The following is a 27,504-nucleotide window of genomic DNA, read 5'->3' as shown; positions in this document are numbered from 1 at the left end:
CACCTGGAATACTGTGTCCATTTCTGAGCACCACAGATCAAAAGAGATATTGACAAGCTTATTTATTTATTTACAGTATTTACAGTATTTATATACTGCCTTTCTCACCCCTGGGGGTAACTCAAAGCAGTTTACACATAAATAATGGCAAGATTCAATGCCTTACGTTGGGCACCGATACGATGCCAATACAAACAATTACAATAGTAAAACCACATTGCTCTGAGTTCTACTCTTCGGGGCAGTAGAAAACAAGCCTGCTCCCTCTTCCTTGTGACATCCTTTCAAATATATATATATATATATATATATATATATATATATATATATGGCTAGCTATTATGTCTAAATAGCAAATATGTATTAGTAATACCTGGGCACAACATACATGATAAAATGTAGTATCTATAGGACCAAAGACTCAAATTCTATATGTGTTTGACTTCCTAATTGTATTTTGCAACATTAAATCCACATTTCAAGTGCTAATGCGTATACATGTAGCCAAACACTTCATGGCTGTCTGATAAGGCAGCCTCCATCATATTTAGGAATGTGTGGGAGAAAGCATAATTGAAACAAATCCATAGCAGCTGTTCTTTCAAGGTAAAAAGCTTCCTACCTCTGCATGTTGTTTCTGAACCAGACCATACGCCATTTGCCTGGCAAAGTCGTATACTGCTTCCCACAAGATCAAATCCTGTTTTACATCGGATTCCACAGGCAGCATTGAAATAATTGTTGCAGACATTCTGGATAAAATAGCCGTTTTCAGGAGGATGTAGCTGAGGGCAATGGACCACTATTTAGAACAAGAAACAATTAGAAATGCATGATAAAAATTTACAGCATAATTATATGCACAAGGAAAGTCCCACTCCTATTAAACAAGTTTTCTTTTGATTGTGTATAATAGGGTAACTAAGAGGTGGCTCTCTAGGTGTTCTTGGACAACTACCACCAGCCCTAACTAGCACAGTCAGTGAGAAATCACTGGAAGTTCAAGTCCAACAATGCCTGCAGGACTACAAATTGGCTATCTTGGCAAACAGAACAATACCTTAATTACTGTTTTTTCATATCACCCTGAAGAACCTGTATGCTTAACAAAATGGAAAATATATTCTTTATTTACACTTATAGCTATTCTATAATAATTCCTATGCACAAAATATTTCCAAAATTATGGCACCATAGCAGTCGTTTTGTTTATAGTGCCATTTAGCATGTGTTCTTACAGTCTGCCTCACCCAACCCTCCAACAGTATATAAAACACTCAAGATCCTGGAACTTCTTGATATGGGTTAATAAATCGTGCAAAATGTCCCTAAAATGATTTTGCCTAACCGTCTTAATTTCCTGGTACTATAAATAGACAAGAGGGAGAACAGGAAGTATTCTAGGCTTGCTTAATACCTGGTGAAATAAGAAATCTAACTAAGCCTGCTGTGCCTTACAATTTTGCTGAATCCCCCAATGAATTCACCACTCCAAGAAAGACTAGGACCACTGTAAAACAGTGCCCCAAGCACCATTCCAGAGAGGCAATCCAGAAAGTCAACGGGACCGAAAGCAATTGAGAGATCCAGCACAAGAAGCAATGGCACATCCCCTGTTTAGTTCCCTTCACAGGTGATCTACCAAGGTGATCAAAGCTGTCTCTGTCCCATAGTCCGGTCTGAAGCCAAATTGGGATGGATCTAGACAATCTCTTTCATCCAGGAGTGTCTATCCACATCCTCATATTGTACATAGTGAAAGGTATAGAATAATATTGGACAAGCAGGGGCCATAGGATTTGTATCAACTATAGAATCCAAGTCAGAGCGGATCCTAGAAATTTCATCTGCAAAATATTGTGCAAGTTCTTCCCAACAGGCTCCTGAGTAGTTTATATACAGTTCAAGGGTTGGTGGAGGCAGAATGTAAAAGGCCCCTGACTACTTGAAAGAGCTCCACTGGATGATACTGTGCAGAAGCAATGACAGCACAAAGAATAATATCCAATGAGATCTAGTCTGTATTTAATCAGACTCACTCTTTGTCTTCTTTCATCATTACTCTAGCCTTCTTTCATCATTACTCTAGCCCACTTATTTAATCACCGCCAGGTCCCTAGTGAACCCAGGATGCTCGCTTGGGTCTACTCCATAGGAAGGAACACATAGGAGCAATTGTGTTAGGAGACTGAAAGTACAACGCTGTGGAAACAGAAGACACATTCCTTCACCTGAGTTTTATGGTGTTTTGTTCTGCCTTGTCCTGCATCTAACTCCAACAACTTACATGGTAGACAGATCTCTTTAAGGGCGGCGGGGGGGGGGGGGGGGTGGTGGTGGTTCATAAGCATTTCATAATTTTCTTTGAGATACAATTTACCTTCACAAGTCTGGCCTTTAGCGTGATACCCTTCTTTGCACATACAGTCCTCAACAGAAGTACTTCCAGGTGGAGAGGTATGATTCTCATCAGGACAAGCAATGCAGGTGCTTATTCCACCTGGTGAACCTTCAGGCTTGTAGGTCCCTGGTGGGCAGGCTGCAAAACAAAGTAAATGTCAAAGCCAGTTTACTGAACCATTTCTGGGTCTGACTGTTTATTTTCTGCCCAGATTACAGGTTCACCCCATTCTGCTTTGCAGATGTAATACCAAATGCATATATGCATTTTATTCACAGCATATCACAATATGTTGTTTTATGATGCTTTTGAGCAACACTACAACATATCATGTCCCCAGTGATTTTCACAAACAGGTAGGTTTTTCCCCATTTCATTCTACCTGTTTAACTGGTATACCCATGGTGCTGCTCTCTCAGATGCATCTTTATAAATGCTCCAATGGAAAAAGGCAGGCAATGTAAAAATAATATATCAAGATGCTAATATGCCAGTAACGACATATTATAATGAATTTATTCAGTGAACTCAATTAGAAGTGGGAAATAATATTTCCATGACATATTTCATACCTGATGCTAATAACTGGTCAGATTAAAACATTTCATGATCTGCTTTGCACTGTTATAGGACCTGAGGAACCAATTAGCATGTTTTTACATTTTTTGTAACACGGCGCAAACACTGATAATCCAAACACTTAAGAAGATCTAAAACAAGAGTTGGACCCCCGTAGTTGTATTACCAAACTCAAATCAAGTAGAAAGGGATACTAATGGATGGGAGAAAACACTTTAACTAAAAAACAAAAAAGAATAAAAAGCAATAAACCCATAATATCAAATATGCTCCCAGAGGCTCTTTCAGACAGAAAAAGGTGTATTAAGTGGCTATATAAAAAATGAAAATAGGAAACTAGTGGAGAGCAAGTGTGATGTAGTGGTTTGAGCATTGGGATATGGCTCTGGAGATAAGGCTTCCATTCACTGTTCAGCCATGGAACAACTCCAGGTGACCTTGGGTGAGAAACATACTTTTTGCTTCATTAAACCTCATGATAGAGTCACCTTAGGGAAGTTTGAAGGCACACATATCAGTGGGCTTTAGGAGTCCATACAAGATTCATCCTAAAGACTCTATTGTCACACAAGTGCTATGGTTCTCAACCTTGCTCTGGTCTTATCTATTTTCTCCTCAGAGGTGCCTCCTTATAGTAAGGTGCTATGGGCAGGATGGCTTTACAGACTGCTTGGACCAGTTCAAAACAGGTTATCTCAAAGCTAGGCATTTTGATACAAATGAGAATCTGCACAATCACTTCCTGGCTGCACAAATGTTACAACTGGAGAGTGAAAAGCTATCCATGAGCAAAAAAAATCCCATTGCTCTGTCAAATAAGAATTCTATCCACCCAAATGTAATTTTCCTTCAGCATTGTGGACACTGAGACACTGAAATATTTTTATACTGAAGATTTCTATTTTTTTCATGAGCTTGCATTCACTTGGTAGCTTTAATTGCAAATGCTCTACTAAAGGTGTAAGTTACTGCAATGCTAGAAAAGTGAGAAACAAAGGAAAATTTAATGGGATTTATTGTTATTGTGGACAACGTCCTTATTTTCCAACCATCTTTGGTAGCTTCACCCTACTTCAGAGACTACAAAGTAATTTTTTACATTAAAAAAATGCTGGAAATTTGGGGACTGAAGGGAAGTGTTAGTTAAGGAGGGCCTTCTTCTGCCCCCATCCCATTGGCAATGAAGTTGTTCTATCACTATAGAAATCCAGCTACCTGCCTGACTCTTGGCTTACAGAAGTGCTGAAGCTGAAGAGTGGCCCAGCAGTGCTGTTTAGAATGTGGAAAGGGGCACCAGTTCTTCCACTGCTCAAGGTAACTGCCTCACTTAACTTAATGGCAAAGATAGACATTCATATAAAAATGATACCATGGATATGGGATCCAAAAGATAAAAAAAAAATTGGAATGTGTCTATTAAGGAAGCCAGCCAGCCAGCCATACTTCTTTCTAGACCATACTTCTTTCTGGACAACTTTATCTTTATTCTCTGTCCATGCTGATTTTGCATTTCTCACCTACCCAACATCCCTAAACTTTTAACATTACGTGCCACTGGAAGTGCTATTGGGAAGGGGAGGAAAGATGAAAGGAACCCCACACCCAATAGGAATTCTGCCTTTTTAAATAAAAAAATTCTCCATCTAGCATTGGGCAGAAATATGATAACTGGGACCTACAATGGTTGCGCAAGGCGGGTCTGAACTAATGAGGGGAACACGTGCACAAGACAACAAAGCCAATGGGAGACGAAGCTGCATCAGAGTCATGGCAACATTGTTTGCCAGGAAGGGGGAGAGGTAACATTTCTATCCCGTTTACCATCTGCGTAAGCCGTTGTTTATCATTTAACATTAAATAACTCTTACATTACTTCACCCTTATCCTGTTGCACCTGAGTTAAATTACTTCACTCCTAACCTGTCACAGCTGTGTCTCTCACTTGCTCCACTGTCTTGCGCATGTCTTCCCTTCATTAATTCTGACCCGGGTTGCGCAACTAGCATAGCGTAGGGACCCAGCTATCATACTTTTGCCTAGCATTGCAGAATGAGACAATGAAAGCTGCTCAAACCTAGACTTCTTACATTAGGAACTTTGTTGACAACTTTTCTTTAAATGCCTAAACAGTGTCTCTAAATGCCTGACTCAAATTGAAATGTTAAATTACAGAAATGCTAGAACTGAAGAAATAAATTACCTGGGAAGGTAGAGTGACTTGGGACACTCAGTCTTCACTATGCTATTGTGGGTTTGCTTTTGCCATTTTTGTCACCTTGTGATTGCATCTTGGAATTAGGCAAGACAAAGTAAAGAAATTGCTTTAGGAGTCAAAAGTGGGCATGTGTACTCTCTCATGTTCCACAACTGCTTGGTGGTGATCTTGAGATTTAATATTGCTAAAGATGTATAGAACAGTGGTTCCCGAACTGTGGGTTCCCAGATTTTTTGCCTTCAACTCTGAGAAATTCTAACAGCTGGTAAACTGGCTGGGATTTCTGGGAATTGTAGGCCAAAACACCTGGAGACCCACAGGTTGAGAACAGTTCATGCCAATGGCGTTGTGACCTGTATGTCTGTTGACCATGTCCACAAAACTAAGATTCATTTTTATTAAATCTAATTTGTGATACTTCCCCACCACCTTTCCAAGACAAATCAAGGAACACTTGTACCAAATGCTTGTACACTGGGGTCAATGGGAGGACACAGAAAAAGGAAAAAAGCAGATGTTATGCTTCCCTGATCACTGCTTTTGTAAACTTTCTGTGTATTTTTAGGCAACTATACATTGTTACTGAGTTTTACTTTTCTCTTTGAAAGTTTCAGAAAAAACAGCATTGCTAAACCATACTGAATATCATATTTCCCCTTGAACTAAGCAATAAGACTAAATTAATGAGTAATTATTCTAGTATTATATAAAAATGAAGTCTTTAATACAATTATAAATCAGCAAATCGTGAAGGAGGCCAATGGTTTGTACTTCTTGTGCTTTGATGTTCTCAGACATATCAAATAGTATAAGTACAGAGAAGCCTAATTTACGAGCTTCAGTAACCTTGCCATGGCAAGTGGCATAATGAGGAATTCTAACTTGCTTGTGTTTCCATATACTCATTTAAACTTTGACAAAGCAACATAAACTAACATGTTTTCTGAAAAGTTTGTGTCAAATGATAATAAGACTGCCATGGGTAAATGAATGAACTAAGTTCAGATATACAGAGTATCTGTTGAACGTACTACTCTATAATGACCCTTTTTACTGACATCTGGTTGCTCTCAAGATTAAAATACAAATCTTTATGCTATCGGCATTGATTTTTGTTTGTATTTCTCTTATGAGTCCCCGACCTTTTTTTAGAAAATAGTAATACAGTGTTATGATTCTACTTTAGCTGTCATCTTTCATACTCTTGGGATTTACAGTTTAGTGAGATACTGTATATTTCATGATCCAGTGCCTCAACAAACTATATACCATATCTCAGGATTGCACAGGATGCAGCCATGGCTGTTAAAGTGGAATCACATAGTATTATGTAATGTGAAAAGCCAATGTGCCCTTGTGGTTTAAGCATGGGATTAGGAGTCTGGGGGAGGATCTAGACAGCCTTTTATCCCAAAAGCATCCGCGTTGAAAAAGCGCAGATGTTTTGGGAGGGTTGCCCATATCCACCTCAAATGTGTGCTTTCTGGGGTGGGAGGCCCTACCCTCTTTCCCCAAGCTCCCAGATCATTTAGAAAAGTAGAAAAAAAGCTTACCAGCCTGAAGTATTCCCTTCGTGCAGCTCTCCTGGCGCATACAAATGATAGGAGAGCAGGGGGAAGTGATTTTCCTCTCCCACCCCCACCTCTCCTGGCGCATCATTTGTATGTGCCAGGAGAGCTGCACAGAAGGAATACTGCAGGCTGGTAAGCTTTAAAAAACTTTTCTAAAGGGTCTGGGGGCTTGGGGGGAGGGGGTGGGTATTCCCACAGTTTATTTAGCCCAGTAAACTGTGGGAATGGTATCTGGACTATAGTTCAGACACCAGAAATAGTGCATTTATCCCTCGCCTTCCAAGGTGCGGAATAAATGCACTAACAAATTAATTTGCTACAAACCAGGGTTTTCCTGGTTTGTAGTGAATTAACGTCATCTGGACAGCCCCTTTTTTATTGTGGAAGTTTCTGCAATAAAGGGGTTGTCTGGATGGGTCCTGGAAAATTCCTACTCAGCCTTGGAAATCATGGGCCATCTAGTCCAACTCCCTGCCATGCAGAATATTTCAGAAGAGAATGACAAACCCCATTTGAACAAAGTTTGCCAAGAAGAGTGATAAGTAGCAAGGGAGGAGGACAAAATGTACAACTCAGCATTACACAATAGGATGAACATTTTGCTTTAAGAAGATGGAATTTTGATCTACCTCAGTGGCATTGGTATAGTTATTGTAAGATACCAAAAAAGGGAATTGCAATCATTTTCTTAATATACAATAGGAGAATTTTTTTACATGGCTCTCTAACTTTGCCAAGACTTTACCCTGAAGTCCTTTTTGTACTTGTTGCTCAATCTGAAATGGCAAACTTCCAGCTTCTGGCATTAAAGAGAACTGTTTATATTTGAAAAATACTGATATAACTACTATTAAGGGGATAATTTATTAAAGGAAAGATGGATCTACAGCAATTATTGTGACTGATCACCTTATTACCATGTCAAAAATCATTAAGTGTTTTGGTTAGGGAAGATATCTATGATTTTATAGCACAGCCTTCTCCCTTCCTTTCATGCACAAAATAAAATAGAATAAAGTACTGTAAAAATGATCAGAAGTCCACTGTGTTCTCAAAAATATGGAAATAGGCAGATTTAGTTAAATATTTCACACCTAGGTCTTTTAAAGAAATAGCAAATGAAACATCTGATATGTCTGCAATAATCAGAAAAGATTTGTTCTAAATCCCAGAGAAAACTATAACTCCTGAATATCTCTTCTATAAAGGAAATCCTTTTTATAGGATCGCACTCTGACTTCTTTCCATCTGGACCCCTCCGTATGGCTTAGTGGATCTTATAGTACGGGATTAATTATTACTTTCTTAAAAAGAGGTTTTCAAATAAATTTATAAAATATTTCTTTATTATTATACAAGTTTTCCTTGAGCATTATTCTGTGTTTTATTAAAAGTTAGCATACTAGCTGCTTGCAGATGAGGCAACCATTTACTGTATACAGAAGCTTAAATATTGTTTCACAGATGTAGTGCTGGCTATTAATTCATATTTAATTGGGTTGTGGGTTTTTTCGGGCTATTCTCTCCTGACTTTTCACCTGCATCTATGGCAAGCATCCTCAGAGGTTGTGGGGTCTGTTGGATGCTTCTCTGAGGATGCTTGCCATAGGTGCAGGTGAAAAGTCAGGAGAGAATGCCTCTAGAACATGGCCATATAGCCTGAAAAAACCTACAACAATCCAGTGATTCCAGCCATGAAAGACTTCGACAATTCATATTTAATTAATTCAAATTGCTAGAATAATTTAATACAGGATCAACTGCAGAGCTTAATGCAAAGCAATCTTCCTCTGGAAGTGATGTGTAATTTCCTAAGAAATACTAAATGCAACGATAGAACTTTGAACAGCTTTAACCACTTAAAGCTCTCTGGAATGAAACTGACCATTGTTTCTATTTTTGGGTTTGTTGTGGTTTTGTTCTGCCTACTACGCTAGTAAAAACTAGCTTTTATTGCTTCATATGAATCCTATTGCTATGTGCCACTTGGTTCCTGGTATCTTTGCATTCATGATTTGTGGAGCCCCTGAAAAGCAACAGTTGAATCCTTTTATCATCCATTATAGATGAGAGGACTGAGATCTCGATGGGGAAACCTAATAGGACTTCTCCTCACTATAGCTAGCTCCTCTCAATCTTTCAGTCTTTATTTCTTTTTACTGGCCTTATCAAGATCCTTATTGTAGGAGCTTTCTAAGCTTTCAATTTGTGCGCCCTGAAGATGTGGACAGAATCCTTGGAAAGGTGAGAGCTACCACATGTATTCTAGATCCTGGCTCTTCCTGGCTGATCAAACATGCCAGAGGGGAACTGGCAGAGTAGGTAAAGGTGGTGGTCAGTGCCTTCTTGGAACAAGACGAAATTCCAACTTGCCATCCCTGAACCCCTCTATAATGGACAACTATTGGCAGGTGTCCAACCTTCCTTTTCTGAGCAAGGTTTTGGAGTGTGGGGTGGTCTCCCAACTCCAGGGATTTCTGAATGAAATGGATTGTCTAGATCCATTTCAGTTTGGCTTCAGGCCTTGGTATGGAATGGAAACAGCTTTGGTTGCCTTGGTGGATAACCTCCACAGAGAAGTAGAAAGGGAGAATGTGTCTCTGTTGGTTCTCCTGGACCTCAGTGGCTTTCGATACCATTGACCAGGCATCCTCAAACTGCAGCCCTCCAGCTGTTTGAGCCTCTAGTTCTCAGAATTCCTGACCATTGAACAAGCTGGCAAGGGCTTTTGGAGGTTGGAGGCCAAAACAGCTGGAGGGCTGCAGTTTGAAGATGCCTGCCATTGATCATGGTATCCTTCTGGGCCATCTCACTGAGATGGCACTGGGAGGCACTGTTTTACAGTGGCTCCGGTCCTTCCTAGAGGGCCATACCCAGAAGGTGGTGCTGGGGGACTCCTGTTCAAACTCCTGGCCATTGATCTGTGGGGTTCCTCAGGTTTCTGTGCAGTCTCCCATGCTCTTTAACATATACATGAAATCTCTGGGAGTGGTCATCCAGTTTTGGAGTTCAGTGCCACCTATATGACACCCAATTCTACTACTTCTTCCCACCTAAAGCCAAGGAAGCTGTCTTGACCCTAAACTAGTGTCTTCATCAAGAATGGACTGGATGAGGGCAAACAAATTGAAACTTAATCCAGACAAGTCAGAGGTACTCCTGGTCATTCAGAAGGCAGATTAGGGAAGACGGAGCCAGGCTGTGCTGGATGGGGTCACACTTCCCCTGAAACACAGTTTTGCAGTTTGGGGCCTGGAGGCCCAGGTATCTGTGGTGGTCAGGAGGAACTTTTGAACAATTAAAACTTGTGTCTAAATTGCCAGATCTGGCCTCAGTGGTACATGCCTTAGTTTGGATTACTGTAATGTGCTCTACATAGGGCTGCCTCTAAAGCGTGCTCAGAAACCTCAACTGGACCAAAGAGCTGCAGCCAGGTTGTTAACAGAAGTTAGCTACAGCAAGCAGACAACCTCCCTGTTGCAGCAGTTCCACTGGCTGCCAGTTTGTTCTTGGCACAATTCAAAGTGATGGTAATAATCTTTAAAACCCTAGATGGTTCACATCCAGGCTAATTGGTCTACCGCATCTCCTTGTATGAACCTTCCCAGGCACATGCATAATGGAGGACCTTCTTACAGCAACATCAGAGGCACTCCAAGTGGCCAAGTATTATGGTATAATGCCAAGTTTTTAACTTTATTTGTGTTTTTAAATACAACTGTACCAGCAATTCGCTTCTGACAGGATAAATAAATAACCTTCCCGGGCACCGAGATTTTCAAGAGAGGCCCTTCTCTCACCTCCATGACGGAGAGAGGGCCTTCCCTATCACTCATTGTCCCTAGACTCTGGAACTCCCTTCTTTCTAGGGAAGCCAGAATGACTTCCTCCCTGCTGCCCTTTTAGCAACAGGCTAAAACCTTTTTATTCAGGCAGGTGTTTAAAGAATAAGGTTTTGAAGATCAAGTCAGGGGTGCTGTGGTTTTTAGCTTTGATTATGTTTTAACTTTGAATTTTTAATACAATTTATATTTAATTATGTTTTAATGTTTGCATATTTTTAGATTTAAAAATGCTTTTAATGGAAGTAGCTTTTGAGTCTCCTTGTGGAGAGAAAAAACAGGGTATAAATAAACACCATCATTTATCTTAGCTTGACAACATGAAGTGTATGTGTTCATGCAACAGAAACATGAACACATACACTTCATGTTGTCAAGTTAAGATAAACCATCTGACCCTTGGCTGCTAAGTAAATAAACATTTTAAATGGCGTATGTTCTCAAGCATTTTAAGTCAGTTGTTTCAAGCTTGTCTTTAGTGGCTGGAAGTATTGTTTCAACACAATATAAACGTTATTATTGAGAAATATATTTATATAATAAATCATGCCCTTGCAATGGACATTTCACAACTGAGGAAATCCACTTTCAAACTCACATTAATTAAACCACCATTATCAGAGAGGAAAGGTATTGTTTTAACATTTTGTACAGATCTTTGTACCATCCCAATGCGATTTGCTCTATATACCAGGTCCTAGGGAAGTGCACTTGGAAAGCACCAGACGCAGGGCCTTCTCTATTTCTGCCCCTGCCTTATGGAATTCCTTGCCTCCCTATTTGAGAGCCATGCGTGACTTAGGGCATTTTATCCTAGCACTTAAGACCTGGCTTTTTACTAGAGCATTTGACCCATATTATTTTTAATATTTGTATGTATGTGTTTTATCCTGTAAAATTTCTGCAATGTAAATCGCCTGGAGCATCACAGATGGAGGGCGATTAATAAGTAATTAAAGATGATCATGATGATGATCCTTTTTTCAGTGAAATAAATGCAACAGTCTCATGCTAATGATATAAATATAAAGAATTTACCCAAACACATTGTGCCTCACAATCCCTTAATGTAATGAGATCAGTTGTATTCCATTACATATAGCATGAGTTATTTGTAAAGAGTAAATCCTGAAGTCTCATTCTACTTTCTCTTGAAATTTCAACAGCATGGAGTATGATTATGGGTCCCACACAGAATAATTACTTTTTCTGTACATGTTATCCTTTTTTACCCATTATTATCCAACTCACTCTTAAATGTTCCCTAATTATAGTAATTACAGGTAACATTTTCCCCTGAAAAAAACACTTGTACCACTGCTAGTACAGCACAGACAGGCTACATTATTTAGACTTTATTTGGAGTTCATGTGCCTTTATACTGGTGGGAGAGAGGGCAGAGAGAAAGAGTACATGAACCAGTCTTTAATATCCTGAAAAAAATGATTTGTAGGCACATAACAACAAAACATGTGGGAAATTAAATTCACATGAAAGCAATTCAGAGAAGCCTGTTGGACTCCGAGGCTGGGAATCACCTCTGTACTTAACACACACTCCAGTCCATGGTAAAATAGCAAAGCAGTTTATTGAAGAATATATATGAAAAGCAATTCAGCAAAATAGTATAAAAAACCAAAGTCCAAATATCAGGATTAATCCAGAGAGATCAGAGTACATGAGTAGCAACAAAAACCAGGAATACAAAAGCAGAATAAATCCAAAACATGAGATTCAGGAACAGTCCTCAAAAACTTGGAAGCATGAAACATGAACAAAAGGAAACATGTTATATGGAACTAGAAATCCCTTGATTTGACAGAAGTTCTATACTCAATCACCAAGGTTGCCTCGACTGGTGAAAAAGCCTGCTTGTCTAGCCAACATAAACAGAAAATCATGCCATCTCCCCTGGGAAACTGATAAGGGCTTCTTGGCTAATAGGTGTCTTGACCTTCTCCTGAGAATCTCTGTGTTGATGAAACATAAATCTCCTATCTACTTGCTCATTTTCAGGGCTTAAAATCTCCTGTTGGCTCTCCTGCTGCTCCTGACTTGCAGACCCAGAATCCCAAGTGTCATCACGCTGACTAACAGGCCCAGGGTCCTCAGAGAGATCAGATGTAGACACAATCAAAGGCTGGACTACAACAAAGCCATTCTGGGGGGAATTTAAATTACTAGTTCCCTAGCTTGGATCAATAAATAGTCCTGTTTGAAACAGGATAATTTTAATAAGTAGCATAAAAGCTCTAAAGTTCTAGCGCTCTAGTTCTACAGGAGGTTTGGTGTTGCACCGCCACTGTAATTCCACTTCCAGTCAATTATAAGAAAGTACTGTCTTAATTACACTGAATGGTTCAAGTGAAGGCACAACGCTACAGTGGCAGAAATGTGTAGAAAACACCCCAGAATCTGACCTAGGACACTAATGGAGGCACTATGATACTATGAACTGAAAAGAAATCACATTGGTTTCCTAAACCTTCCACCCTATAAACCCATGATCACAACTTATCTAGTTCAGGAAATGAGGAATATAGTCAAGTCAGTACTTTGCCTTTGAAATCCATTTCTCTATGCCAGTTTTTGAGACAATAATGATCTTGTTGGGTCATTATTTGTTGACAAGAAACAGACCTATCAGGATAATGCAATGTAAATACCCCCCATGAGTCAAAGAGCCCTTCATAGAGAAGACTACAGGCTATGTGTCTGCATTACTCATTGCTCTGGCATGGCTTCCTTAATAAGATTCCACTTGAGATTGATTGGTTCTCTGGCCTATGTCTCCACAAGAGGTGGCTGAATCATTCAGTTGTTTGATGTAGCTTAATTATTTGTTCACAAGAAGCAGACTCATCAGGATAATGCAAAGAGAACCAGTTATTTTACTCTTTCACATTCTGAAAATAAATGTTTTCAAAGTGCAAGACAGGCTTGCTTCCATTTTTAAATCTTGCAAGGAAGGGAAAATGTGTCTCTGATCTCAGAATTTCAGCAGACTTATAAAAACGGACTGCCTCATAAAATGTTATCTGCATAAACCATTCGTTCACCTAGAATATTTCTGTGTGTGCTTAAGGAGGCTTATGAAATACTACTCAGATACTCAGCTTTAATAAAAGTCTTCCTTAGCAAATCAAAGTGGGGGAGGGGAATCAAAGCTTTACATCAAACGATGGAGCAATATTAAAATATAAGCCATTTCATGGGACTACTTTTATGGTAGTGTCTGTGCCATAATTAAGATGAAAAGGCCAAAATGTAATACCCTATATAGCAGTTACCAGGAACGAAGGACTATTCATAATTAATCTATTTCACTTTGTTAATATTTCATTTTGCAAAAGATTTGTTGTTACATAAATTACTAAAACAGAATCTTTAATATGTACTATGAACAAAAGCATTATACTGACTGTAACATATTGTATTGTAGGACTACTCCACTGATTACCAGCGTTTCTTCGTCATAATAAATCCATGACAAGCTAGAGACATTGACATACACACAGCAATACAAATTTAACTCTGGTTCTGATTTTGGGAGCTAAATAGCATGGCCAGTGCCCCATGGTTGAAGTATCCAATTTTAGCCTGAGTAGCTAAATTACTGCCTAGAGAGAGAAATTAATTGTACTAAATGTCACAGTTTCAACAGGAAAATAGCATTTCCCCACCTCTCAAGACTCATTGTGAAAAGAAACATATCTCAATTGGTGAATTTATGCATTTGTGAGGTTTATGAGAATGTCAAAAAGAAAATAGCCCGGATCCCCCTGAGATGCCAATTAGCATTCCTATGCTGGGAGGTGCTGTTTTCTATATATCAATGTATGACTTGGTGCTGTTTTCTATGTATCAATGGATTATTCCAAGCAGGAAACATAGTTTTCATTGGCTCCCTGTAGCACAGTAGTTCCCAATCTGTGGTTCGTGGACCACCAATGGCCCACAAGAACTAAAATATGGTCCGTGATCTCCCCATTACTACACCGTTGCAACGAGAGCAACTGCTCTCACTAAACCCTCTTATAGTGCCAAGGCTTATTAAATATGGTTTTCTGTGGGCAAGCAGATGGCAACTGCTGGATGGCATATATTCTGCTTCAGAAACTAGAGCTGATGTGGTCTATCCAATGCAATTTTCTGAATCAGCACCCCAAATAACCAACCAAATCTAAAATTGACCAAAAGTTGATGCATAACCCTTTTGGTACTAATGTTGGAGAACGGTTCCTGGTCAAGTGGTCCCTGGTCAAAAAAGGTTGGGAAACACTGCTGTAGAAGTAGGCAAACTCAGGTAACCATACATGGGGTAGGTACTTATTCTGGAGAAAGGACTTCAACAGAGAGGACAAAGTCTGCACTCAAGCTATACAAGCAGCTCCCTGGCCAGGCAGCCAAGCCTCAGTCCATATGATTTTCATCTCCCTCTCTTTCTTTGTGGGTTAAATGCATTCTTCATTTATATTTCTCATGCCTTTTGGGAATTGTTTGCCATGAGATTGGCTCTAGACTGAGGGCAGCCCAATCATTCCCTGGAAAGAGACTTTGGGGAGTGAGAGCCATGTAGGTCATGCTGACACTGCAAATAAAGTACATATAAAATGATGATCATATTTTAATCTGTATACAGCTAAAATGTGCAGTTCAAAATATATGTACAAATAGGTCAGAGAGTGAAAAGTATAAAGCTATACTGTTAGTGGGTAACTTCCATTATTACCTGTGTTAGTAAGGAAAAGAATTTTAAAATCCTATCCTGAAGGTTAGACTAGGCTTAAAAAGGGTTATTATTCACAATTCAGATACTCAGATCATAAGCCACCCTGGAAGAAAGAAAGAAAAGGCAAGAAAAACAGTTCCCAACCACCAAAGCAGTTGGACGATAAACTGTTTGGATAAAATATTGCACTATTATTCGATATTATAGCATATAACAAAGAAATATTATAAGAGTCATCTGAAGTTCAAGTAAAGACAACAACTGATTGCTATCCAGTTCCATGAACTCATCCATCAAATTCACCCCAGTGATTTTGATATGAGCATCTTAGTTGTATTTAATCAAACTTTAAAAGTTCACACATCTCATTTGTGCATGCAAATAAAAATGGCAGGCATCTATTTCTTGAAAAAACATGGGTTATCAGAAAAAAGAGAAGAAAAAGCTAAAAGGAAATATCAGGATTGCAAACAGAAAAAAGTAAAATACTTAGGAATAGCACACTCAAATAAGAATACAACACTATTTCAAGACAATTATTAAGAGACATGGAAATAAATAAAATCAGGTATACAAAGATGGAGTACATTAAACTTGCCACTATTGGGATGAATATACTACCAAAAATGCTATTTCTTTTCCAGAACATTCAAATTATAATAAATGATGCACCTTTTAAAAATTGGGAAAAAAGATTTTGCCAAATACATATGGCAAGACAAGAGGCCTAGAATTAAAACTAAGATTTTGCAGGATGAAAAGCAAGGGGGAGGATTGGTGCTACCAGTCCTAAAACTATGTTTTGAGGCATATACAAAAGTTTGAATGAAAGATTAGATAACCCTATTGGAGAGGGAAATGGAATCAGAACTGATAAAGGCATGCATGATTAAATGAGCACAAATGTCAGGCACAATATATAATTAGATAAATGGGAAAAAATGTGGACTATTGGGCTGAAGAAAATTATGTGTTATGACCTTAGAGAATTTTTTAAAATAAAACGATTAACAGTTGTTACCTGACTCCAGCAAAACTTACTAAAATGCATAAGGGAAGAAACAAGAAGTGCAAAAAATGTAAAGAACAAGAAGAAACTTTCTTCCACATGTGGTGGTCCTGTAAAAAAAGCTAGAGAAATCTGGGGCAAAGTATGAAATACACTGCAAGAAATTTTTCAACCAAAGAAAAAACCTGAGTCCGAATTATTTTTATTGGGAATGTCAAATAAAAAAAACTAAAAACTGCAAAGCATTGCACTACATGATAATAGCAGCACGGACATTATATGCAAAGTTTTGGAAGAAAGCAGACCTTCCAGCAATAGAACAATGGATTGTAAAAATTTTCAAAATAGCAGAAATGGACAAAGTAGCAATGATCAACAAAGAAAAAGCACACACACACACAAAACTTATCAAGAGCTGGAATCTATTTTTCAACTTTGTAAAAAAAAAAAAAAGAAACCAAGGGAAAAGCTTTTATTGAAGGCTTCATAATTTAATCTGTTAGAATCTTTATAGGGAATCTATAAATAATAACTCATAGGCCAAAAGGAATAATAGAACAACAATGTAACAGGTGGTGCTTCCAGACATACATTTAACCCACTTCAGAGTGGGTTAAATAAACCCGCTCCAAAGTGCATTAAAGTCCAGACACCCTGGAGGGAAATAAATTGGTTTTTCTATGGGTTGTCCCCATGGCAGCCCAGTAACTTCCACGCTGCCATGGGAACACTCCAAAACCCCACTCCAAAACCCCAACAAAACCTGTATAATAAAACTTACTGAGCCCCATTAGGTCTCTCTTCAGACTGATGGAACAATCACTCCTAGCTTCCTCTGTCTTCTTGCCCCTCATTGGTATGCCCAATGGCTCCCAGTAAATTTTATTTTTATTTTTAGGGGGTAGGAAGGAGGGGCGCACCATCTCGCATCTTTGGACTCCAGGAGCCCAAAAGGTGTGAGATGTGTGTGTGGACAGGCCCCCGGGTAGTCCTGGGGCTACCTAAAAGCTATCAAATTAATTCGGGATAAAGCAGGGTTTTCCTGCTATGTCTCAAATTAATCCTCTTTTGTTGGAGGCATCATTTGGACACTCCTATAAAAATGTGAGAGGGCTTGAGATATGGGCCCTGTCAGGATGGGTCCAGGAAGGAAGAACAGGACTATATATGAATGTTTCCAAGCCAAAGGATGAGAAGTCACCACATTGGAGGAGGGGTGAGAGAAGGGAAAGGCATAGTCCAATACAAATATTATATAGATGTTAGGTAGTATCATACTACTACTTGTGTACATACATGTATATAGATTTGTTTCATTGTTTTTATGAATATATGTATGTATTTATAATTATGTGTGTGTATATATATATGTTTGTGTGTATATATATATATGTGTGTGTGTGTGTGTGTATGTATGTATATATATATATATAGAGAGAGAGAGAGAGAGAGAGAGAGGAAGAAAAATAAAAGAAATAAAAATTAAATTGGAAAAAACCATGGGTTCATTGAAATATATTCAGCTATCATTTATTTTCTCTCTCTTGTGTTAACGGTAAAAATGAATCATCTCTATAAAAAAAGTTCTTAAGCAATGTATCAGCAGCTGAAGAAGATAATCTTTCCATTGCTGCTTAGGAAGATCTATTATCAAACTCCATTGAGACATTAATGTGAAATCTGCATGCAGACCATAAAACAATTACAAATGCACACAGCTTGGAATTTCCCTAAAAACATTATATTACTTGTAGATGCTGTGCAGGTCATTATTGTCTGATTGGGGTTTGTATCTCATTCTGTTATGCATTATTAATACATTAGTGCTTTTCCTGTGCAGAAAATTAGTACGCTTCCATTACTGTAGAAAAATTGGTATGTGTCTTTCTCTAATTTCCACCCACCTTTCCCGTTCCTTTAATTCAACATCACAAGGCTAACAACAATCTGTTAAGCCACCTCGAAATATTGTTGGTATATTTTGAAGCACCCTTGTGCTATAGTGTTAACTTCTTTTTATGGCACCCTTAGGATCTAGTTTTGGGTGCTGTTTAGCTGTATATTTACCAGTAGTTCAGGAAGTGCCACTGTCAAACCTGCTTCTGTACAACACCATTCTCCTTGAAGACAATGGAAGTAAGATGGAATAACAGAATCCACATTTTCAGGGCCAGGACAGGACTTTTGCTGAAAAACTATATGAGATAAGCCACGCTTTTACTATACACAAGGACTACTGAGTGAAAAAATGCTACTCGCCACACCTAGTAATAGTTAGATGGTAGCTGGATTACCTCTAGAAACCAATAGGATTACAGCCTTCTTAGTATGAAAGAGAGTCATTGCAGGTGACACTGTTACCTGCAACAAATTATTTTCAAAATATGTATATGCAGATTTGCACACTAGACAGTAGTCAACGGTTACATCTAACAACACTAAAGGAACATTATTTAAACATAATGTACTGTATCCAGTGGCAGCTCTGCTCATTGGAAAGTGTTCTAAAAGCTGGTGCTCTATGTACTGCATTCATCCTTTCCACATTCCATATCTTTCTGGAAAGTTCTTAATTTCTCACACACAAAACATCTTTTCAAGGGACCCAGGAGCTTAAGTAGATATGAGTGATCAACAAAACATAGGCATCCTACCTCACACAAACAAAGGGCAGCTCTACATGGATACTTTACCCAGAGTGGCAAACCTCAGATCAGCTGATGGATGGCAACGCTTATTGTTCCCCTCCTGTGATCACAGCAGTGGCCACCTGGTGCGAAATGAGTGGTGTCCATCACTTATCACCTGGAGTGTTATTGGCCAGGGCACCAGAGTGACACTGGAAAGGGAGATGGGGAGGAGGAATCGTCCCCCCTTCCCCTTCCTCAATTATCCTTGTGCTCTGGCTGACATCACTCCAGGCAATGAGCAACAGCCACTAGCCATTTCACACCTAGTGGCCACTGCTATGGTGAGAACAGGAAGGCTGCGATAAGTGCCACCCTGTGTACATGGGTCATCCAAATCAGGGGAATACAGGATGGCCATGTAAATTGTTGTGGCTGGTTTAGTCCCGGGACTGGTCCACTGTTTATATGTGCCTAAAGTTACAGTTTACTCCAGATTCTTAGGGAAATGTTGAGCAACCTGTCACTTTTGTTAACATTGTTCAAAGCTGTGTTAAGCTGAATCAGCTCCATGCATTTTGGAAGTGCCATGAAGCTGAACCCTCCACTGCTTCTAAATAAAGTGTTTGTGGAGATGTGACTAAAGTCAATTCTGCATACAGCACACTGTGAATTATTTTACATTCATCCCTATACAGTACAGTTATGTGGGGAAATGAAATGCCATAACTGATCTCTGAAAATCCAACTTCAGTTTCTCTGGCACCGGATATTTCACCAACTTTACTGACAAAAATATAAAATAGAATTCTTAAATTATATGGAAATGGCTGGATTTTTTTTTTACTGATTAGTCTATTAAAATATTTTTCAATGTAACATGCTTCTAATATCTGAAAACCAAAAGCTTCAGTATAAAAGCATCACCAGCCATTAAACTCTTCATTTAAGCTTGCTTAGAACACCAACTTCCCATATATTACAGTTTTCTATCTGCTTGCTTATTTGAGATGTTTTCCCTTTTTTAAAAAAGGAAGATTTGAGAATGATTAAGTCATGTTTATAAGAAAAGCTAAGCCCTTCAGGCCAAATATTATGACTTGTGTATACATCTTGAACTGTGTTATCTGCAAGAAGCTCATGTGGAGCAGATGGCACTTCTTACTATGCATTCTATAATGCTGTATAAAACTTCTTAAAAACTTCTATTTGCCAATGCATTGCTGATGATCTTACAAAAAATAACGATGTGTTGCCAGATTCACTCATAAAACCCTATGGTTTTATACTGTCTGGCCTGTACTGAACATAAGGATTAAGGTGTTCTGATAGCTCCAGAATGGAGCTGAATCAAAATTTCATTTGGCTTGAAAAGCCAGAAATACGCAGCCATTTCCGATCAGAAAACTAAATTTGCATAAACCAACCATCTTCACTCTCAGTCTAATCTAGGACAGATGTGTTTGATTGTTGCAATTAGTGACAACAACTAAAGCATTAGCTATGTGTAGCAATCTAAGCTTCTAGAATGCATTTGTTTTCAAAAACTTTAGTATTATATGGCTAACATTCTTAGAAACTTAAAGAATTCAATTCCTACTGATAAAAATAGAACTGATGGGCTCATTTCTGCTAATTTTACATTCCAGGACTTTTCTATGTTATGTAATTTTAGCTTCCATTAGTTTTTTGGTTTAATACAAGAACTTGGAAAAATAATCTCCTAGACTTTAGTACCCACTGGCCATGCAAGATGGGTGAATTCTGTGAGTTTTAGACCCAGAATAGTAACGTTTCCAATCTCTGCTTAAGAATATCAGAAACACTGTTGGGTTATTATGAACAATCATTGCCTATTTGGACTTGCAACATCACTTCCTCGATCTCAGTCAAAGTAACACCACAAAGGATTCATCTACACTGTAGAATTAATGTAGTTTGATGTCATTTTAACTGCTATACTTCAATGTCATGGAGCACTGGGATTTGAATTTTAGTGAGGCACTAAACTTTCTTTAACAGAAAAGGCTAAAGGCTGTGTAAAACTACAACTACCACGATTCCATAGCATTGAATCATGGTAGTTAAAGAGGTGTCAAAACTGTGTTAATTCTACAGTGTAGACGAGTCATTAGGGACTGAACCTAGGGCCTTCTGCATGAAAAATATGGGCTAATCCACTGAGACATCTACATTGAAATCTGTAACTCAGTGTTCAGTCAAAACATAAGAAAAGATTGGATTGTATTTCCAAGAAAATGCAAACAATAAACATTAAGAGCCAAACACTGAGAACTGAGTACTGAGAGTGTTTTTGGTTAAAATAACCCAGAAGAAGAAGCCGAAATGTTTTCACACTTTAAGTAAACAATGATCATGAATTTAAAGGAAAACTATAGTCAGTATCACACCACTGATAAGAGTGTATATTTATGACATTTCAAATGCCTATTCAGCAATAGTATTTTTAATACATTATTCATTCTTAAGATTCTAGCATTTCTGATTTTTAGCACATAGAGGCCCAAATTCTGGATACTAGCTGGCTAGGCCTACACGAACAATGGGGTTATCAAGCAACTAGATGCCCAACACACATGTGTTTAGCTATAGATTGAAAGCAATTCACTTTCCAGACATTCATTTTTTTATAAAAACCCCAATTCAATATGGTTTATATATTTAAGCCTGGGGCTTCCTATGCTACTGGGCTGAAGAACTTGATGATACTTTGAAAGAAGAGGAAAAAATAAATGCAAGCTTCTAACTCAGTTCGGATCCAAACAGACCTTTAATCAAGGAGAATCTGCTTTTGAAAAGCGTGCATTTTCCTGGGGGCCTGTCCACAACCACCCCAGAAAGCAAACACTTTCTGGGGTAGGTGTCCAGATGTTCTCTCAGGACTAACCTGAGAGAACGTCTGGAGGACATACCCCCCTCCCCCCCAAGTCCCCAGACCCCTTAGGAAAGTAATAAAAACTTAAGTGGTCTCCATTACAAGCCTTGGCCAGCACTCCCGGCGCATAGAAATGACGCGCCAGAAAAGCATTGGGGGGGGGGGGAGTGATTTTCTAAGAGGGTTGGGTGCTTACGGAGAGGGGGTGGTATTCCTATAGTTTAATGGGCTTATTTAGCCTGATTTTTTTTTGTCGTGTCAGGAGCGACTTGAGAAACTGCAAGTCACTTCTGGTATGAGAGAATTGGCCGTCTGCAAGGACGTTGCCCAGGGAACGCCTGGATGTTTTTGATGTTTTATCATCCTTGTGGGAGGCTTCTCTCATGTCCCTGCATGAGGAGCTGGAGCTGATAGAGGGAGCTCATCTGCGCTCTCCCCGGGTTCAAACCTGCGACCTGTCAGTCTTCAGTCCTGCCAGCACAGGGGTTTAACCCACTGCGCCACCGGGGGCTCCTATTTAGGGTACACTGGTAAACTGTGGGAATACTGTCTGGACTGCAGGATTCTGCACTCTAGACCTGGAAATAGATTTATCCAGCGCTTTCCAAGAAGGCGTAAAATAAATCCACTATCAAATTAATTTGCTACAAACCAGGATTTTCCTGGCTTGGTAGTAGATAATTAATTTGGGACTATCCAGAAAATTATCTGGACAGCCGCTCCTTTATTGCAGTAGATACCGCAATAAGGGTCCTGTCTGGGCAGGCCCTCAGTTCTAGGATTCTTACATTTGTTTGTTACAGCATACTCTCAAGTGAAATCTTATTTATGGTGATCCTAACATGAATCTGTGATGGGCCTTTCTTTGCAGAATTTGCTCAGGAGGAATTTGCCCTTGTCTTTCTCTTTGATTTAGAGTATGTGTTTTCCCCAAGGTCACCCAGTAGGTTTCAATTACCAAGTAGGGATTCAAACCCTAGTCTCCTAGTCTAACTATGTTGAGAATCATAAAAGAAAAAAAAATGTATACAGACCTGAACATTCATGCTGTAAACCTTTGCCATAGTATCCTTTTTCACAGATGCACTCAAACTGCCCAGTGTGGGTACCACATTTGCAGCTTGCCATGTTATCACAGCAGTTTTCACTTCCATCACAAAGATAAGAGCAATGTGATATATCTTCTTGAATGTAACTACCAGAAGGCAGATCTGTAACAGGAGGGTTTATTTTGGGGGGGGGGGGAGGGTGGAGAAGACATTCCAAATATTTTTTTAAACTGCTACAAACAAATTAAAGATAATAACCATGACTACCATGAAAACTTTTTTGTTTAAAAATTAAGAACAATTAAACTAAAAAAATCTTGATGTTTTATTTTAAAATTCAATTTATTTTTTGTTTTAAGTTTAATGATCTTAATAAAACATTTCCCACAGATTGCAAACCAGGAATTTGGCAAAGAGTGAGAGAGGTCTGTCAGATGCATAATTGCAATGATCCATTGCCCCCCTTTTGCCCGCACAGTTAAGAGCTGATTTCCAAAACTAAAGTTCAGATATGGAAACTCTTATTATTTGGATCATATATTGTTTATTTTGGGCCTACTTTAATGTGACCAGATCAAAAGCAGAGAACTTTTTACTAAGGGTAACAACCACACAGCTGGCTTTCCTATATTTATATACCTTTTCTTATTTGCTTATATTCTTATTATTCAGCATGCAGGTGTTTAGTGTACTGAGCAGCATAGAAATTTAACATAATACAACTAGTCCTCCCACCCAAAGATGGGTGGGAAAACTAGGGGCACATCCACACAGTGCCTAAAACTTGCGAGTGCCCATGCTTTTCCCTGGGGCGTCCAAACAACCCCTCCGGTAAAAACGAATTAATTCAGGACGAAGCAGGAAACCCTGCTTTGTCTTGAATTAATTTGACACCTGGAACGACCTTGGTCATTCCAGCTGTGGGCGCTGTGTGGATTGGGCCTGGAGATTACACCATGCAACTTCTGGTCCCAATCCACACAGCTATCTCGGGTGTTTGGGGCCCCTGGAGTTTGAAAAACCGAAGACAGCCCCCACCCCTTCCCAAAGCCCCTTTAAAAAGCCTTGAAAAGAAAAAAAAATAACTTACATGGCTGCCATTTGCCCTTCTCCAGAGCTCTCCTAGCATGTAGCATGTAGAAATGACGTGTCAGGAGACTGGGGGGGGGGTCGCTACTCGCCCTCCCCTTCTCCTAACATGTCATTTCTATGCACCAGGAGAGCTCTGGAGAAGGGGGATTGCAGTCAGGTAAGTTATTATCTTTTTTAAAGGCCTTTCTGGAGAATGTTCTTTTGTGTCCAGGTGTCCTGTCAGAAGGCCCAGCAGGGCACCAGGACACCCCTTCCCCAGGAAATTGTGGGTTTTGGGGGAGGTGTGCAGGTTGTAATGCAGGATCTTGGTCAATTGTCTCAGCTCACTTATAGGTTTACCATTTGATTTTTGCATTTTTGAATTTAGTAATACAGTATCTACATTCATTACAATGTGGTGATTTCAGTTAATTAATGAATCTGGACCTCATGATAGATGTGTAATTCAAATATGTAACAAAACATCAGTGGGTTTTTAAAGGTAATATCAATGAAGGCCATAACAGAATTCCACAAAACAAAATGTAATACCTTCATGAAGGGCTCTGCGAGCTAAAGCTTCAAATTCAGCAAAACTGTGTAGCAAGTAACAGTGTTCCTCTTTTGGGTGAGAAGCCATGTCATTCAGCTCTCGGATATTGCCTTGCCATATCCCAAACGTAAAGATCTCCACTCCAAATTCACGCAAGGAAGCTGCAACAGGCCTGGGATCCCCTCCATTGGAATATCCATCCGTAATAAGAAATATGACTTTGGTAGCATTAGCACGGGAATGAAGTAGTATTTGCTATAAGAAAGAAAAAACAATGTCTCAAGCCAAGAGCTAGCAAGTTGATGACCTAGTCATGGTCTTTTCAGCCAGGGTGTGCTGCCTTTGCACATACTGATCAACATAATTTAGTTTGTACAGGACCACCCAGCAATAACACCATATAATCAACAACTTTGCAGCAGACTGTGGTTAAAAAGCCAAATACTGACTCACACTCCACACACTCAAGTTTAGCTACAGTACAGACTCTTTTATTTTGTTTACTCATCTTATAGCAGTTTCTTGTGGTGACAATCAAAGTCACTCACTCTGAAAAAAAACAGACACACAATATTCCGATGTTCACCAGAAATACAATTGTCTTTATCAGCATTTTGATAAAAGTTTGGTGTCTCCTTGGATTCAATAATATAAGTAATAAGACTGGTGTAGCTGAGTAATATCAATTGGTTAATGTTCAGATATATTTGATTAGATACACTAATCTATATAAATAAAAATGTAATGTTCGTTTGTGGGATTAACATAATTCAAAAACTACTGGACGAATTGACACCAAATTTGGACACAATACACCTATCAGGCCAACGAGTGACCATCACTCATAAAAACAGTGAAAAACACAACAGAAAGGACTGAAAAAGCCAAAAAACAAAAAATACATTACAATGCATGCACAAAACCATATATATACAAATATACAAACACAAAAAAACACATACACAGACTGAGTCACTGCAACGCCTGGCAGGGAATGGCTAGTCTATATAAATAAAAATGTAATGTTCGTTTAACAGAACTCAAAAACCAGTTGGCGAATTGACACCAAATTTGGACAGCATACACCTAACAACCCAATGTAAGTCTTTCACTCAATTTTTTTTATTTTGTCATTTGGGAGTTGTAGTTCTTGGGATTTATAGTTCACCTACATTCAAAGAGCATTCTGAATTCCACCCATGACCAACAGAAATTACTGGGAGGGTTTGGTGGGCATTGACCTTAAGTTTTGGAGTTGTAGTTCACCTACATCCAGAGAGCACTGTGGACTCAAACAATGATGGATCTGGACCAAACTTGGCATAAATATTCCATATGCCCAAAATGAACAAAGATGGAGTTTGGAGAAAATAGACATTGACACTTATGTATATGACAGAAATAGTATCATAGATTTGAAAGAGACCCCTAAAGAAGGGCAATGATATGCTGCGTGTTCCAGAGTAGGCAAACCAGACAATCTCTACATCAACACTAGCAAAGAAACAACAAGAAATACTGTTTACCCACAAGCATAAAGACATTACATATATTAGAAAGCAACCCTTTCTCATTACTTTATTTTCCAGATCACCAGACTAGGCCACAGCAATGAGTGGCAGGGGACAGCTAGTAACAACTAAATTAGATTTGGAGTTTAATCCACTGGGCTAGATCATGGGGTACCTCCTTGACATATGTACGCATGTACAAAAATATCCCCAAACTATACAGTGTTAAAGGCAGGAAGTATATCAAGGCAAATAGGGGCACGAACACCATTCAATGAGGACTACAAAAGATAAATGCTATGTGTATATGTGCCTTCAAGGCATCCATTGGCTTTTGGTTACCCTATACATTTCATGAGATTTTCTTGTTGTTGTTGTTCATTCGTTCAGTCGTCTCCGACTCTTCGTGACCTCATGGACCAGCCCACGCCAGAGCTCCCTGTCGGCCGTCACCACCCCCAGCTCCTTCAAGGTCAGTCCAGTCACTTCAAGGATGCCATCCATCCATCTTGCCCTTGGTCGGCCCCTCTTCCTTTTTCCTTCCACTTTCCCCAGCATAATTGTCTTCTCTAGGCTTTGCTGTCTCCTCATGATGTGGCCAAATTACTTCAACTTTGTCTCTAGTATCCTTCCCTCCAGTGAGCAGCCGGGCTTTATTTCCTTGAGGATGGACTGGTTGGATCTTCTCGCAGTCCAAGGCACTCTCAGAACTTTCCTCCAACACCACAGCTCAAAAGCATCTATCTTCCTTCACTCAGCCTTCCCTAAGGTCCAGCTCTCACATCCGTAGGTGAGGTTTTCTTAGACAAGGAATATTCAGAGATGGTTTTGCCATTTCCTTCTCTGAAATATTTGTTGTTGGTTTACTATTCAAGTACTGACCAGAATTGACCCTGCTTAGCTTCCAAGATCACATAGGATTTAGGGTACATGGATGGCAATAAATTCCAATTAAACCTGGATCTACCCCATCATGCACAAACTGGAGGTATGGGGATTCGTTTTGTAGGGGGAAAAAATAGCGAATAAGTAAAGGGAACTAAATTTCTCCCTGGCTGCCCTATCTCCCTATGACTTCTCAACCCACCACTCCTACATGTTTTTCTTACATCCAACTTAATGACTACTTTAGTTTCCAGCAGTGGAGAAAAGCATTAGAAAGCCAGACGGTAGGTGGATGAAGCCATGGCCAAGAGAAACACTTTTGGAGTCTGTTCTGCTCCAAAAATCTGACAGCCATTGCTTCCTAATTTAGAAGAAACCCAGGTTTGAGAACAGCTCTTACACAGTGCCACTTTACCCTAGAATGTGACCATAATTTCACTTCAAGTGTTCCACTTGCTAACATAATCTTAATAATTTATGCCTATCAATGAATATGGGAATTGTGTATGTATGTCTGTATGTTACATATTGGAATTTTCAGTTTGATCATTCATATGTATTGT

The 27,504-nt window shown here is 39.1% G+C and overlaps 1 protein-coding gene across 2 annotated transcripts in view; it reads right to left on the bottom strand.

Annotated features, from left to right (window-relative positions):
• The window catches only part of SVEP1 (sushi, von Willebrand factor type A, EGF and pentraxin domain containing 1), a 127,122-nt gene that overhangs the window by 83,701 nt on the left and 15,917 nt on the right, over positions 1–27,504 (bottom strand). For both annotated transcript variants that reach the window (XM_067464352.1, XM_060762511.2), the window contains exons 2-5: positions 24,545–24,800; positions 22,907–23,083; positions 2,381–2,539; positions 623–802 (exon numbers count right to left, since the gene is read on the bottom strand). In XM_067464352.1, the coding sequence (XP_067320453.1) occupies positions 623–802; positions 2,381–2,539; positions 22,907–23,083; positions 24,545–24,800 (772 nt within the window). The remainder of the gene's footprint in view (positions 1–622; positions 803–2,380; positions 2,540–22,906; positions 23,084–24,544; positions 24,801–27,504) is intronic.

The sequence above is a fragment of the Anolis sagrei genome, chromosome 2 (genome assembly GCF_037176765.1).
Source record: "Anolis sagrei isolate rAnoSag1 chromosome 2, rAnoSag1.mat, whole genome shotgun sequence".
Lineage (NCBI taxonomy): Eukaryota > Metazoa > Chordata > Lepidosauria > Squamata > Dactyloidae > Anolis > Anolis sagrei.
This window is presented reverse-complemented; position numbering and strand designations above follow the sequence as displayed.